At 36.5% G+C, this 15,389-nt stretch overlaps 1 protein-coding gene across 8 annotated transcripts in view; it reads left to right on the forward strand.

Annotated features, from left to right (window-relative positions):
* ATF7IP (activating transcription factor 7 interacting protein) overlaps positions 1 to 15,389 on the forward strand; it is a 130,166-nt gene that overhangs the window by 85,696 nt on the left and 29,081 nt on the right. For 4 of the 8 annotated variants that reach the window (XM_068400343.1, XM_068400349.1, XM_068400341.1 and 1 more), the window contains exons 6-11: positions 191 to 256; positions 709 to 785; positions 1,295 to 1,383; positions 2,678 to 3,316; positions 4,880 to 4,947; positions 6,401 to 12,894. In XM_068400343.1, the coding sequence (XP_068256444.1) occupies positions 191 to 256; positions 709 to 785; positions 1,295 to 1,383; positions 2,678 to 3,316; positions 4,880 to 4,947; positions 6,401 to 7,846 (2,385 nt within the window). In that variant the 3' untranslated portion in view covers positions 7,847 to 12,894. Of the gene's footprint in view, positions 1 to 190; positions 257 to 708; positions 786 to 1,294; positions 1,384 to 2,677; positions 3,317 to 4,879; positions 4,948 to 6,400; positions 12,895 to 15,389 lie in introns of those variants that run through there. The other 4 variants (XM_068400346.1, XM_068400347.1, XM_068400342.1 and 1 more) reach the window with 3 other exon arrangements.

The raw sequence follows: 15,389 nt of genomic DNA on the forward strand, positions 1-15,389 counted from the left end.
CACGTGTCTGCTCCTCTGAAGTAATATAGTTGTCCTGTATTTGAAGGACGAATAATTTCCCCTGGTATGAAAATAGCCTTTGACTTGATGTCTTAATTATATATCTTTTAGTTTGTATAATTTCTTTGATGGTTCTTGGGGAGGATATTTATGGTTTTGTTTGTTTGTTTTCCATCTTCTTCCCATTTAGGCTAAAATTGCTAGATTGACAAAGCGGTTTGGAGCAGCCAGGGAGGACTTGAAGAAAAGACAGGAAGTAAGAACTAGATTTGTTATATTTGTTTTTCTGAGTTAGTCTAAACCTTGTATTGAAAAATAAAGAAATCTTATATGCAGAAAGATGTGACCTGATTGTTCAGTGGTGTTCACAGAGTAGGTTTGTCTTGTTTTGTTAAATTTATTTTGTTATTTTTTTGTGATATTTTGATTCTCATGCTATAAAAACCTGAAGGCAAGAGACTTATAAAAAGGGAGGATGTAGGAGAGGGAGGCAGGTAGGACCAAGGACGTTTTCAGGGGTTATAAAACATGTCAAGTTCTCCTGCAGTGTTGGCTCCAGAAAATGTGTATCTCACACAGAAATGAATGAATATGAAATACAATGAAAGCATAAGTTTGCAAGCTGACTTATGGTTGTTTTGTTATGGCTTTTCTTTTTCTTTTCTTTTTTTTGGTTTGTTTTGTGGTGTTTTTGGTTTTTTTTTTTAGAATTCGCAAAATCCACCTCTGTCTCCAGGGAAAGCAGCAAGTGACACTGCAAACACCACAAACAATGCGACATATCGGTAAGCAAACCTGTGACCATATTAAAATTTGTGATAGGACACTTGAGATACCTAACGTAATGGATAATCCCTGTATTTTCTTTTTTTTTTAATTGAAATGCTCTTCCTTTTCCTTCATTGCTCTTCAGTTGTAAAATTCAGTTTTCTTTCAGAGGAGTCATGAATGGACAGTATTGAATCCATTCTTAGGTAAACAGAGATGAGCGCTGTTTCAGCGGTTAAAAAATAATGGATAAAAATGGAAGTTTTCATTTCAAGGAAGGGAAAATTCTGATGGTGAAAGGCAAACTTGGTGCAAGCACTTGAAAATTTGCAAATACTTCTGCATTTTTTTTTAGTAGTGGAATATCCAAAGTTAATTTGCATGGGGGGCAGAAGATAAATGGGTTTAGAAAATCTCAGTGAAAAGAGTAACTGTAAAATAAGGGGTTTTTTTTCATCATTGTACTGTTCATAATTGTACCTGGTGTGGCTCATTGAGAAATGCTAAGTGGAACTTTGTTCCATAGAAATGCTGGCACAGTGAGGCAGATGCTGGAGTCAAAGAGGAATGTAGGAGGGAGCACACCAGCAACTTTTCAAGCTCCTGTGAATGCAGGTAAGAAACTGCCCATGGACTATAAATGCATTTCTTAAAAGTTTTATTGCTTTCCATTACATAAGTAACTAACTCAACAGAGTAAAACTGGCTTTTATGACTTCTTTCCCTGACATCAAAAATCATTATTTTTAGCTGCCTACCACATTCCCAGTTTATATTTGTGTAGTGTGCTTACCAGGTAAGGGAAAAAAATGCGTTGATTTGGCCGACCAGTACATGTGGGTAAATTAGATACTTCAGCTGACTGCTTGCTGGGTATGGCAGCAGTCTCTCAGCTGCCAAGAAGTGAAACACGTGGCTCATAGGCTGTATCATGCTGATATCTTCCCCTCTAACTAATGGCTGTAGAAGTTGAGTGAGGAACTAAAGGAGGTCATAAGCCCCATTTCTTAAGGGAATCAAGTTGAAAAATGGAATTCCTAGGTGATAATTTTATAGGGAGTGTAGAATCAAAACCACCATTAATTACATTCATTGCAGTCACACCATCCTTGGTTTTAAAAATAGTTTACGTAGTATTGAATGCTGAATCTTTTCCACAGAATCATCTCATAGTAGGCATATACTGGCTTTCTGTAGTGTATTATCTCATGATCTTTAGATTTAATCCTGAAATTTTGTTGCATAAAAGCAAGTATCTTCTCTGACACATTAATCCTTGGTTTCAGTAGAACCTTCTGGATACAAGGTCCTACCTGTACAAAGCAAGTTAGTCATAACTGACTTAAGTTGGTTTTTTTTCTTGTGTTTTCTGAGGGACCAGTTGTTCTACCATTTATGTAATGAGTGTTTAAAATGCTACGTTTTATGTGTTTTCAACAGTTAAATCTTGGAGCTTTCTTCAAGCCTGTTTGTGTCATAGTTCTTTGTATATCTTAGATTTTGCCATTTGTATGTAGTTCTTTCAAACAGAAATACAGTATTGACTGTATCTTTAACTGGGCCATTGAATATCAGAGCGTACAACAGAAAAAGAGCATCTACAGCCTTTCTTTGCAAAAAGTTAATCATCTGCCACATTTTTCATAGAATCATAGAATGATTTGGGGTGGAAGGGACCTTTAAAGATCATCTAGTCCAACCCGCCTGCCACCGGCCAGGACATCTTTCGCTAAATCAGGTTGTTCAAAGCCCCATCCAGACTGACTTTGAACACTTAGAGTGATAGTGCATTCATAACTTCTCCGGGCAACCTGTTCCAATGTCTCACCACCCTCACAGCAAATCATTTCATTGTGTTGGAGTGAAACTTCCAACTTAGTTCAAATGCTTTTTTTTTTTTTTGGTGTAGTGCCAGCTTCCAGTCTTGCTGCTCCTCCAACAATTGTCAGTGGACATCCTAAGCCTCAGACTCCAGTGACCTCCACCAGCTCTTTGACAACAACAGTTCTTCCCACAGCTAACACAGCTACGATTGTAGGCACTAACCAAGTGCCCAGTGGCAGCACTCAGTCAGTGTCTGTCTCATTGCAGTCTTTGCCTGTAATCTTGCATGTACCTGTTGCTGTGTCATCCCAGCCTCAGCTCCTGCAAGGCCACACAGGGACTTTGGTCCCTAACCAACAGTCAGGCAACGTTGAATTTATATCCGTACAAAGCTCATCTACAGTTGGTAGCCTTACCAAAACTACAGTGTCTTTGGCATCAACTAACCCAACTAAACCAAATAACAGCCCATCTGTGCCCAGTCCTGGTATTCAAAGGAACTCTCCAGCCAGTGCTGGGTCAATAGGCACAACGTTGGCAGTACAGGCTGTTTCTACTGCACATCCTGTTGCCCAGACCACAAGGACTTCTTTGCCCACAGTGGGTACTTCAGGACTTTATAATGCTACCAGCAGTCGAGCCCCCCTACAAATGAAGATTCCCCTCTCTACATTTAGTAGTACAGCTCCTGTTGAACCACCCACCGTTACAGCACCCAGAGTTGGTAAGTTATGCTTGAATGTTGACACTGAGAAAGGAAAATAGTTGTCAAAGGGAAACACAAAACTCCACTCTTGTGGAAATCTGTTTGTTAGTGTATTTTACTGAGTTGTTTCTTCTGGTTTGCCTTTCTGTTGAAATTGTCAAGATGTGTTTCAGCCACTCTCTCCTGAGAAGGAGTCAGCAGTGTGGCTCTGTAAGCTTTGTTTTATTTAGAACTTTATTTATATCATTCCTAGCGTGAGATCAGAAACTCCTATTATACTATTAATGACTTGGTATTTGTTTTTAATACAGCCTCTCAAAATAATCTGTCTGCCTTTCTAAGCAAAGACATACTGAAAGGAAAGTATAGTCATTAACTTAGTTTTCACAACACTTAAAAGTAAATGAAATGGGGGAAAAAACGCAACTGAATACCTACCTAGTTCCAAAGAATTACATTTATTGAATTTAAAATGAAGTCTCTGAGCACAGTGAATGTTCAAATACTAGATAAACTGTTTCCAAATACTTTCTCTCCGTCTTTGGCCATGCTCTGATGATTCTCTGCACTTCTGAATTTACATACCATTAAAATTTTTTTCTAAGAGGTCCTCAAGATTTCTAAGTGAGTTGGAATTATAGCAAGTTTCTCATTGACACAATATAATGTTAAAATTAACTCAAGCAGAGCTTGACATCAGAACTAGTTGTATTTCATTTTCCCATCTCTAAGTTACCTATGTTAAAATACCTCTTCTGCAGAGCTGAAGAGTTACATGCTTTGTATTGATTTTTAGCTCTAAAGCTAATATAATGATTTAATACAACATAAAAAGGGTTGGGACAGATCAGGTACAGTGACCAAAGGAAGGGCCTATGTGTCCAACAGTGTGTCTCATTTTCTGGGGTTGACATAGCTTTAGTTTATACCCTAGCAGTTTTCTCACCAGAATTGAAAGACTGCTTTGGGCCAGCACTATTACTGATAAGTTCAGGTTAAAATGAAAAGGAATGAGAAAGGAGAATTTGGATTTAAATGTTTACATCAAATATTCAAGAAACTTCGCTTAAGTTGCCAGTGTAGATATATGTTTGGCTAAGCTAATAAAGATACTCAGTCTCCCTGCACAAATCGTCTCAGTTATGTATTTTGCAGTCCCTTTAACCATCCGTTGTTCAGTCAATTTTTGGTACAAAAATGTTGAATAATTGTAATTTTTTTTTCAGTTTAATATCTTGTCAGTTTACATACAGAGGGAGGAGAGGTTGGAGTTATTCTCTGTCCTCAGATAGACAAGGGAATTGTTCATAAAATATTTTGAAAACACTGTCAGACTTTCAAGGAAGGAAACATGTACTGCTTCTAGGCTAGAAAGTACCATTTGGCTTTTCTGTATCTTCTGTTTCCTCTGAAAAACAGTAGACTTGTAATTGAAAATTAGGGCTGAAAAAATGTTAAATGTGCCACGTACTGAATGTTTAGTATCAAACAATTTTGAATATTGCCTCAAAATTTGTATAGTGGATAGTGGTATTCAGTACTGATTAGATACTGGAAATGAACAATTTCTTGACCCCTCAGAAAACCAGACAAGCAAGCCACCAACAGATACTCCGGCAAACAAGCGAACTGCTGAGGGAACAACACAGGTAGGTTGTTGATTATGTTTCTATATAAAATTCTAAAGTTACAATCCACAGGAGAAAAGTTCTTTACCTTTGTTGCTCACAGTGAAACAAGTTTAGGTTTTTTTGTGCCATCCTTTCTAGTTTCTATCCATTTGTATTTTTTTTCTTCTTCTGATCCAGAGTATTACTTGGAGCATGAGCTTCTGATATCTTGTCAGTAGTTTTCTGATGGGGTTTGTGTAAGTAGATGAGTTAGTAATTCAGGAGCACCCTAAAAACGTGTCTGATACAACAGAGCTAATATACAAAAGAAAACCCTGCCCAGTTTTTGTCTGAAGGGCTTGAACTTAAAGCTACAAATATTTTGTAAACTATTGCAGCACTCTCATTTCCACACTAATCCAGAAGTTAATAGAATTGGGGTTCTAATATTTCATTGCCATATGTCATTAAAAAACAAGGAAAAGAAACTTTCTTCAAGAATAACTACTTCATGATAAAGGAGAACTTGCAGTACTTCTGGATTCCTCGTCTAAGATTTGTTGAACTTGCTTTGAAATTTAAAGGTTGACATTAAGCTATTTAAAATTATTTGTTATTAATTTTATTTCTGCATACAGGTACTTCACAAAGCACCTCATACTTACATTGTTGTTAACTGGAAGTAATTTTATTAAGGGGAATAAAATTAATTTCTTATAGCCAAAATTTTCACATTTCATAGTGTTTCAGGTACAGTTAAATCTGAATTGTATTTCAAAGCAAGAAGAAAATACACTGGACAAGATTCTGGTTTTTCACCTGTCACAGAAATAGTCTGGCATGATAACCAGTATTACAGAGTATAAACTGTGCCTCATTCTACCTTTTTATTAAGGCATTTCATAAAGAATGGTTGTTTGGAACTTCATTTTTCAAAGATACCTGTGGATTATAGCTGTTAAAACATTTCTCAGTACTTGATATGTAGGAAATGCAGTACAGAACGGATGACAGATGTATGGTTTAAGGATTTAATTTTCGATGTAAGATGCATATTTTGGAATTTTCTTCTTTGGTAGAGCCTGAAACCCAGAAAAGATTTTGGGAAAACAGATTGTGTATGATAGTGGTATTTAGGAATGGAAGGTGAGCAAAGAGGGAAATAAAAGACACATGATGCTTTCCGGTTTTCAGTCTTCTGTTACATTGTATGTTTCCTAGGTTTGCTTTCAGTCAAATCAGTTAAAGCATGTGTAATGCTATGGTTAATAAAGAAGGACCTGATGCATTTTAATTGGCTAGTGAGGTATGGAATTGACATGCCGTATCATTTCAAAAATCCAGTTAATGCCACCTGCTTTTTGTTACGTAAAATCCAAAATATTATGTATGACTCCGCACTTCACATCTCTCAGAACAAAAAGTAGTTCACTGTGTGCCGTATACCTGTGGCATATTTGATGGTACAACTTTGATCAATTGTTTCAAAAAGCAGTTGAAACAGGAAGAGACTTCATCAGAAAATAAAGAAGGAGTAGAAGCAGCACAGATGAATTTTAACTTCTCCGAGGATGTCCTTTTTGGCTTGGAGGAAGAGGAAGAGGATGCTAAGAGCATCAAAAACACGCACAAGCAGACTGGCTGGGCAGCTAACCTATTAAAACAATGGCTGGCCAAAAATGGAAAGGATCCTAGCTTTGAATTGGTGCCAGTAAGTGAACTCAATGATATCTTAAGAGAGTTTTATTACACAATAAGGAATCACGATGGAAATACCTACAGTGTGGCAAGCTACAAGTCAATGCGTGCTGGCTTAAACCGGCATCTCAAAATGCCACCTTATAATCGTCAGATTTGTTTAATGAAGGACAAAGAGTTTGCTAGTGCAAACATGGTATTTATGAGCGTGCTGAAGATGCTGCGCATGCAGGGAAAGGATGAGACTCACCACTATCCTCCTATAGCTGCTGAGGACTTGCGTAAGATTAAACAATCTGGTGTGCTGGGATTGCACAGTCCACTGGCACTCGTCAACAAGGTGTGGTTTGATTTGCAGTTGCATTTTGCCAAACGAGGGAGGGAGATTTTAAGAGATCTGGCTCCAGATGCTTTTGTTGTTGAGAAGGACAAGAACGGGCGTCGATATGCTATGTTTAGGTATCCTGGCAAAGGAAAAAATGGAGAAGATCCTCATAAAATGGGTAAAATGTATGATATGCCAGGGGACCCAAACTGTCCTGTTTTTTCTTTGGAGCTTTATTTGTCTAAGTTGCCTCCGGAGCCCCCTGCCTTTTACCTGCATCCTTTAAAGCTAACGTCAGAGCAAATGCAAGAACAGCCTGTCTGGTACAAACGAGAACCAATGGGTGTGAACTACTTAGGTACCATGATGCCCAGGATAAGTGTGGCAGCCAGGCTCTCCCAGCGATACACCAATCATTCTCTCCGAACTACCACCATCCAGCTACTGTGTGAAGCAGGACTGGGGCCTAGACAAATAATGGCAGTGACAGGCCATCGCTCCGAGTCTGCTATTAGACACTTCTGGGGAGCTGCGGAAGTTTGCTACAGGGCTTGGTCAGATATAATGGAGAATAACGCCCCCAATTGCCTATATAGCAAGATCCCAAATGAAGTGATAAAAGAATCACTATCTGGTACCTCCACCTCTTCCATAAACCATGTTGTTCTAGAACAAAGCAAAATTTTATTCCCTAAGAAATCTGTGGTGCCACCTGGCACTAATTCTGTGACTTTAATCCCTGAGGAACACCCAGCTCTGAATTCCAAAAGCCCTGTCCTGTTGAACCACAGTTCTTCCAAGGTGTTTCTCCCCAAGAACATGGCCAGTGGGAACCTGACTGCTGGTCCCGTTCAAGGCTGTTGTAATGAACCTGTCTTTATAAAGTGTGTGATAAAACAAGAACCAATGACTTGATGCTTGTGTAATGGAACTGATTTCAAACTGCTAAAATGGAAAAATTATCAGATTTGGTTTTTTACTTGGTCTACTAAGGAAATTTCTTACAGTCTAGTTCAGCAAGAAGTATCCTGTTCACCCTCCTGAACTGAGCTATGGAACAGAAGCTTAAACAGAGCGGGGCTTGGAGTTTGTATGACTGTGGCAGCTGGGACTCTTTAAGTGGCTGAGCAGAACTATTTTAAAAAAATGAAAGGGAGATATTGATTTCCACTTAGCTGAAAGCTATGCTTTCTTCAGTAAGTGCATGGCTTTTATATTTTGTGAAGAGTGTATTTATTATACCATTTTGTGCCTGCTGGCACTAATGTAGCATCTTACAAATCAAATACGTGATTACTGAAGAGCATGGAGAAAGTAAAAGCTGAATGAAATAGACACAGATGAACTACAAATATATACATATGCATGAAAACACCTGGTATTGCTTAACCACTGTCACACTCTCTGTTCAAATTATCAGCCTACCAGATGATTGTGCCTTTTTTTTTTTTAACATTCTTCTAAATTGATTTTCTCTGTGAGCTACAGATTTGTATTGCAGGTCTTTTCCTATTTAATATTTCTGGCTAAGATTTCAGTGATTATGTTCTCCAAAGGCACTATTTGATACAAATTATATTAAAATTGGGATCTCTTCAGTTGTGCATGAAATGGGGAAAACATTCTCAAAAGAATCGAGAACAGGTTTGTTGCTTAAATGGCAATTAGAGTTAACATGTTGTCTCTGTATGTGCTTATCTTGTGAGAGGTTTTTTTTTTGTATTTCCTCTCACCTGCCCCTTCCATTACATTTCACGTTGTCTTTGCAGTACAGTCAGTGGAGTCTTTGTCAGTATAGTGTAATGCACAAGAAGCACATCCTGTTCTTCCTCACCAAACCCTATCCAAATATTATTTTGGGTTTTAACTTCTTTAGATTAGTTCACTACAGTAAACTGACCCTATCATTATATTTTCCTTAGGACATTTTTACAGGTTAGAAATTCTCACAATAGTGGATGTGAATTTTGTCAGAGAAGTGAAAATGTCGTTTAAAAGGCTCTTTAATAAAGAAAAATTACAAATTAGAAGGGCTAGTCATAGTTTATTTTTAATGAATCACACTTGAGATTGTAACTCATGGTTTGTCTCTGCTATTCTATGCCATGATTTTCGTTAGAGATTCTGACAAATTGAGAGATCCTTCTGTAAATAAAACATAAAACTGGTCATCAAATCACAAATTATGGTAGGTCCGCTTTGGAAGAAGAAACAGTGTAGCATTTAAAACTACTTTCCATTATATTAACTGAATAAGAATGGCTTCATCCTTTTGAAATGCATCTGTCTACGTGCATACACACGCACCCACACACACGTGGTTTATCACGCTAAGGACTTCACTGGAAGTGTTTATGTTGCTCAGCAGTGGACAAAATGGAGAAAAATCCCAGTTGAAATAACAAATTGACCATGACAAATTCTTCATTCTGTGGAGAACTTCCTTGCTGGGAAAGGCTTTCAAATCTTGAATGAGATTTATCACTTTTTTATAGTCTGAACAGAGGACTTGATGCCTGAACTTTGGAGTTTTTATCTTGGCTGATAATGTTTACCTTTGTGGCCTTGTGTAGGTTATTCATACTTCATCAGTTTTCCAAAGTGTAAGACCAGCACAGCGTGTTCCATTTTCTGATGGATTATATTAAAGACTAAAAGATTTTGAAAATGCTATATTCATCTTACGTATCGTGTTTACAGTCACATTTTTGCTGTTGTTACAATGATTGAGCTAGTTGATCAAATATAATTGTTAATATAAAAATTACTTCTGCACAATCCTACACTTCCTTAGTTGCAGCATTAACTCAGGACATCAATGACTAGAGGAAGGAAATCATGGATCCAGGATTATCATTTTGTCAAGCCTAGAGTAAATCAAATGGAAATGGTAAAGAAAGTTATCCTTTCCAATGGCTAGAAAGAAGAGAAATTGAAAAAAACGAAGGGCAAACAGTTTTCAAAATATAGGAGAACTGTGCAGTAACCTATTCTAGGATATTTTAGAGTAACATAGGTTTCCAAATTTTAGGAATTCATAGAATTCATAATTCCTCCACACTGGCAAATTTAATTTCTTGTTTGAAAAGATTTACTCTAAACTTTCACCAAGATGAGCATGTATTATTTTTTCCCCCAAAAAAATATTCTTGTCTTTGTCTCAAGTAGTCGCTTGTTCCAGCATACTGGCGTTGAACATCTGTCCTGCAGAAACAAGAAAAGTATGTTGCCAGGAGCTGATTCTTTTTTGTTCATACTGACCACATGCCCTGCTCTGATCCTAACTCTACCTAGGTAACCTACAGTAACAGTATATTGCTGATTGTTTCATTCCTTAACACAAATCTGGTTGGTGATTAAATTGAAAAAGAGACTCTTTTGGCCAATCCGGGCATGTCCCTGATTCTTTTTAATTATCATTTGGCTTCTAACTTGACTTCCATTCTGTTGGGTCACAATCAAATATTTTTGGCTTCTCATTTGTTAAATTCTACTTCTTATGGCACCAACTATACCAAGTCCTCTTACTACCTTCAGTTTGAACCTGATACTTCAAAGCTACTGACTTCAGTATTACTAGCTTTTTATTTTTGTATAGGAGAAATTTTTTTGGAAAATGAGAAAAAGCATTCCTGGTTTGAGGTGGAAGTATTATTGCTTCACAAGAGCTGAGTCGGTGTTCACTAAGCTTTCCACTAATATTTTAATTCTAATTAATAGAACATATTTCTAACCTTCCAGAACTGAAAAAGCTTTCTTCTGTTCCCCCTCCCACCCAAAGTGTTAAATGAATCTTTCTTACATGTATTTCCTTTCTAGAAAAGCTGAAGTAGGCAAACAGAATGGGTGTTTTGCTGCCTTTGTAAAATCAGCTTTGGCTATGTGTACAGTAATATGGGGAGCAGAAGGTCTTTTTTTTTTTTTTTTTTTCTTTTAAACTCAGAGATAAAATTTCAGGTCAATCCTGTTCATTGCAGTACAGGTTATGCTGTGTGAACATCATGAATTCTATCAAAATGGACATGAATTGGACACCTCGGTGGCAGTATCAGCAGAGAACCTCAAACAGCAGGATAACTGAGGTTTTGGGTTTTTTTTTTTTTCCCTTTCCATTATATTTCCATTATAAGTGTTGGTGAAGCAACAGGTTAAGTACAGTTTGTTTGTCTAAACATAAATTTAGACTTTGGCTATAAACGTAATACAAAATTGTTAGTCATAATTTAAAATTCACTTTAAAAATACGAATATAACAAATATACTTTGAAAGAAATTTATCATTATCACTCCTGAATTTTCTTAATTAGATCTTTTCCTAAAATAAGAATATTTTATTTCAGTTGCAAAAAAAACCAGCACTTAGCCTTAACCAAGTCAACTAAACTAATTTTTAAAATAATGGCTGCCATGTCATTAAATTCCATTGCCCTTGATGGACTTGACTGCGAAAACAGTGAAGAATGACTGGAACCTTACATAATACATCCATATATTTAGTTTTGCATCTCATTTTCATCATAAAGCTTTGATACTCGGGCTGCGAATCTAGACCTTGTGTTTTCTGGGTTTTTTCCTGGTAAGTTCGGAAATCTCTGCTGTTACTTCAAGGAGTACTCTAATTACTTTTTATTTTTATGAAGTTGGAACAGTATCTTACTGTGTTAATTTTTTTATTCTTTTATTGCTATTTAAGTAATTGATCCCCACTGTAAGGTACTGTAATCTACAGTGTGGGAGATCTAGAAGTTAAATGTTCTTCACTATATGCACCTTCTCTGTGCCCCATGAAGATCTCCATTGTGCACAGTGTCAAGTACCTGAAGGCATTGGAAGGATGCTTTGAAATTGAATGTGTTCTTGGCTTTGCTGTGTTTTTAGTCTGGTGCATCTCTTCTTGGTTATCCTGAACTATACAGCTGCTCAGTAGTTGCGTACTGTTTAGGTCAGTATAGTTGAAGATTTCAGTAAGCAGCTTGGACGTATGCTTTTGTTCTATGACTGCTTCTCCCTTTTCAGCCTTCCTCTGCTTGCTCCAAAAGGAGTGGCCGCAGGGATGTGGGAGGGGGCATCTTACTACGTTTGTTTTAGTCTCTCAAATTCAACTTTTTTCCTGCGTACACAGAAATTTTAAGGGTTATTATTCAGTCCCAGTCATTTTACCAATGGCTGTTCCAGTGCCTCAGGTCCTAGAATTGCATTTCTGAAGACATGACAAGCACGTTTAATGTATTGGGGTAAATATTATTGTTACAGAGGCAAAGGCATTTTTAATTATATAACAAATCTTTACAATGGTTTTTAACTATTTTGTTATGAATCCCAGTTGTAGATACAGATTTTATATATATATAAATATAGCTATGGTATACCGAGGGAATCTATGAAAGCAGATTTTATTACGTTGTGACATCATATAACAGTGAACGAATTTGAATGGGGTTGGAGGTATTAAAAATGGCTGGTATAAAGTCAATCTGTTCAAGAAATGAGTACGTTCTATTTATTGAAACCCCAGGTCAGGTGAATAGTTCTTTTCTTCCCTGTTCCCCACTCCAGGTGTACCTTATCCTCGTACAAAGTAAATCTTTTTTCAGTCTAAATTTCATCTGTGCATTTCACCTTTTCAGCTAATACTAGTTTTAAAAAAAAATAAAAATCCAGCAGTGTCCTATCCATTTCCCATTGTTTCTGACATGCCTTGATTTGTTTGGTTGAACTACAGTTTAATTTAAGTTATTTTGCTGACTATTGGAAATTCATCTGGTAAAATGTTAATAAAGTACATTTATAACTTCTATCCCTTTGCTTTGCAATGTGTAACAAACTTTGTGAATGTCTGTTGGGAAACAATGTGAACAAAGTGGATACGTCAGCTTACAATTTATAAGCAGCTATTAATTCTATATTGTTGAAGCATTATTGATTAATATGTTTCCTTGCATTTCATGGTTTTGTCACTGAAAATAAACATATATAATTATATATGTAAAAATGGGATGCTTGATTTTTGTCACTGACCCTAGGGTTACATTTGTGCTGTTTAAGTTGCAAGTAGCTCTCATCTGTGAGGTGGAACTTTTACCTGAGGCTAATTAGAAATCTAAATTATAAAGATGTTAGCAGGAGGACAGTGTAAAAGTCATACAAGAATGGATTCACTTGAATTTTGTTCCTTACAACAGCCACCCAGTTCAGCTACATGACGTCCTGTTGGGAATTTTTCAGATTTTTTTTTAATTCATTTTTTAAAGTGATTTGTCTTTCCCTGAGACCGTGTTACCTAAACCACCCACAGTTACTGAGAGCAGTTTTCAATAAGTAAATATACTTGTGTTTTGTAGGTTCCAATTTGTCATTTTGGGCCAAAAAATTGAGAGGAATGTTAAAACAATCTAAGTGATGATGATGTCATTACACCAAACATGGATAATAGCTTTTAAAAGCTGCATTAAACTGATCTAAAAAGTACTATAAATAAAATATATTTACTGATTAATAAGATGATCTGCCATCATCCAAGATGGCCATCCCACAAAAAACTGTTGGGAAATTGTCAGTAGGCTTTGGGGAAACAAGGTAGATATTTCACCTTAAAAGAGTAAGAACCAGTAAAGAGACGTGTGTGTGCACATGCATGTATGTGTGTGTTTATTATATACCCTTTTAACTGTTTGATTAAGGAAAAACAAAATCACAGAAGTAAAAAAATACTTTAAGCATTGTGTCAAGTGTTCCTTTATGGCTTTTAGTTGGAATTATGATTGCTAGTGCCTAAAAACAGCATTTCTGGCAACCAGTCTCTCAGATAGCTTTCTAGATTTATGATTCTTATTAATAGGGGAGGCAGAGCCAAGGTCTACTCTTTGCACCAAAGAAATGAGAGGGTATATAATACATAGGGGTTACTAAGACTGGTTATTAATTTTTTCCATGCTTGCATTGTTCTTGTACTGTAGGAAATGTTGCACAGTACTGATTAAGGGTAAGGGGAACACAGCAATCTTGTAAATGCAATACGTAAAATGTCTGTTAACAGTGTTTGAGTATTATACAAGTATGCAACCACAAACTATCAAAACATGCATTGCGGCCCTGTAAAATTTTGTTTGGCCAAACTGTGATCTCAGTAAACTGACGACTTTATTGCATTATCATTTTCATTTTTATCTTGGTAAGATATGACAAATACATTTGGTACCTGGTCAAATAAGTTTTCATGATGGCTTTGCAAGGCTGGAATAATTACTTCAATTTTGTGGGACTTGGAAAGAATAACTGTTAAGGAGTGATAAGTCTGACATTGAAGCAGTTAGTGACTGAAATATGCTCAAAAATGTATTTAAAAAATTTCCACAGCTGGCTAGACTGTGCTTGAAATCTGTAGTTTTGTATATGGATGACTAAAAAAGTAATATGGGCCTTATAATTGTGCATACAAACACAGTATCACCACCCTCCCTACACACACCTCATTCCCAGAATGTATTTTTAACATCGCTCCCCATAATTTAAGATTGATTTTGCTATTATATAACGCCTTGGTGCGTCATATATGATTGTGGTGGTGTGATGCTTTACAACCCTCTAGAATTTTTTCTGTTTTATTATTGTAGAAACTGTTAATAATAAAATTGTCTGCGCTGCGTCAGTGTGCCACACATAATCTTCAGAATTTTGATCTTTACTACCCTGGAATTAATTTTTATTTAGCACTGTATTTTTTTGTTGTTGCACTTTTTTTCCCTTAATTTTTCACTTTACATACTGAAATGTTCCTTTATGAAAAGCAGGTGGCATTACAATGAGTAGCTTTGTTATTGCTATGTGATGAACAGAACTGTGGCGTTATATAATACCAAAACCTTTTTTTAAATAACATATATCATGTATGAATTGAGAAGTGCATATTCAGAACTTTCTTCAAAATACCAACATTTACCTTTTGTTTTTTATGTGGTGCAATACATGTGCATGTTGGCGTGTGTGGGTGTGTGCGGTTATATAAAATAATGTAACAGGTAACATTTTCTATTCAATTTGAGTTTTAGAGATTTCTCTCCCAGTTTTCTTCAGTACTTTGCCATTGACATATATATGCTGTGATGTTCTAACTACTTTCTGTGTTAAATTTCGCAGTTGTAGTTACGGTGGAAGATACCTTCTTTTCTCAACATCATATCTACCATATGTGCTTTGGCCTTTGAATTCAGTGTCCTTCCTTGTATTTGTTTTCCTCATGGAATTGGCATATCTTTTTTCTCCCCTGCCCTCCTGCCTCTTTTTTTCTTTCTCTTTCTTTTCAAAATTACAAATGATGAATCAACCTAATTTGCAGCAGTGCTGATCTGAAAAAGCTGCTGGATAGCAAAGCTAAGGGGATATTCTTTCTCCCACTACAGTGTGTTGTACAACAGTGTGAAATGGTCTCAGCATGTGGAAAAACAGAGCGTAGGACATA

Source organism: Nyctibius grandis, chromosome 5, assembly GCF_013368605.1.
Source record: "Nyctibius grandis isolate bNycGra1 chromosome 5, bNycGra1.pri, whole genome shotgun sequence".
In the NCBI taxonomy this organism is placed as follows: Eukaryota; Metazoa; Chordata; class Aves; order Nyctibiiformes; family Nyctibiidae; genus Nyctibius; species Nyctibius grandis.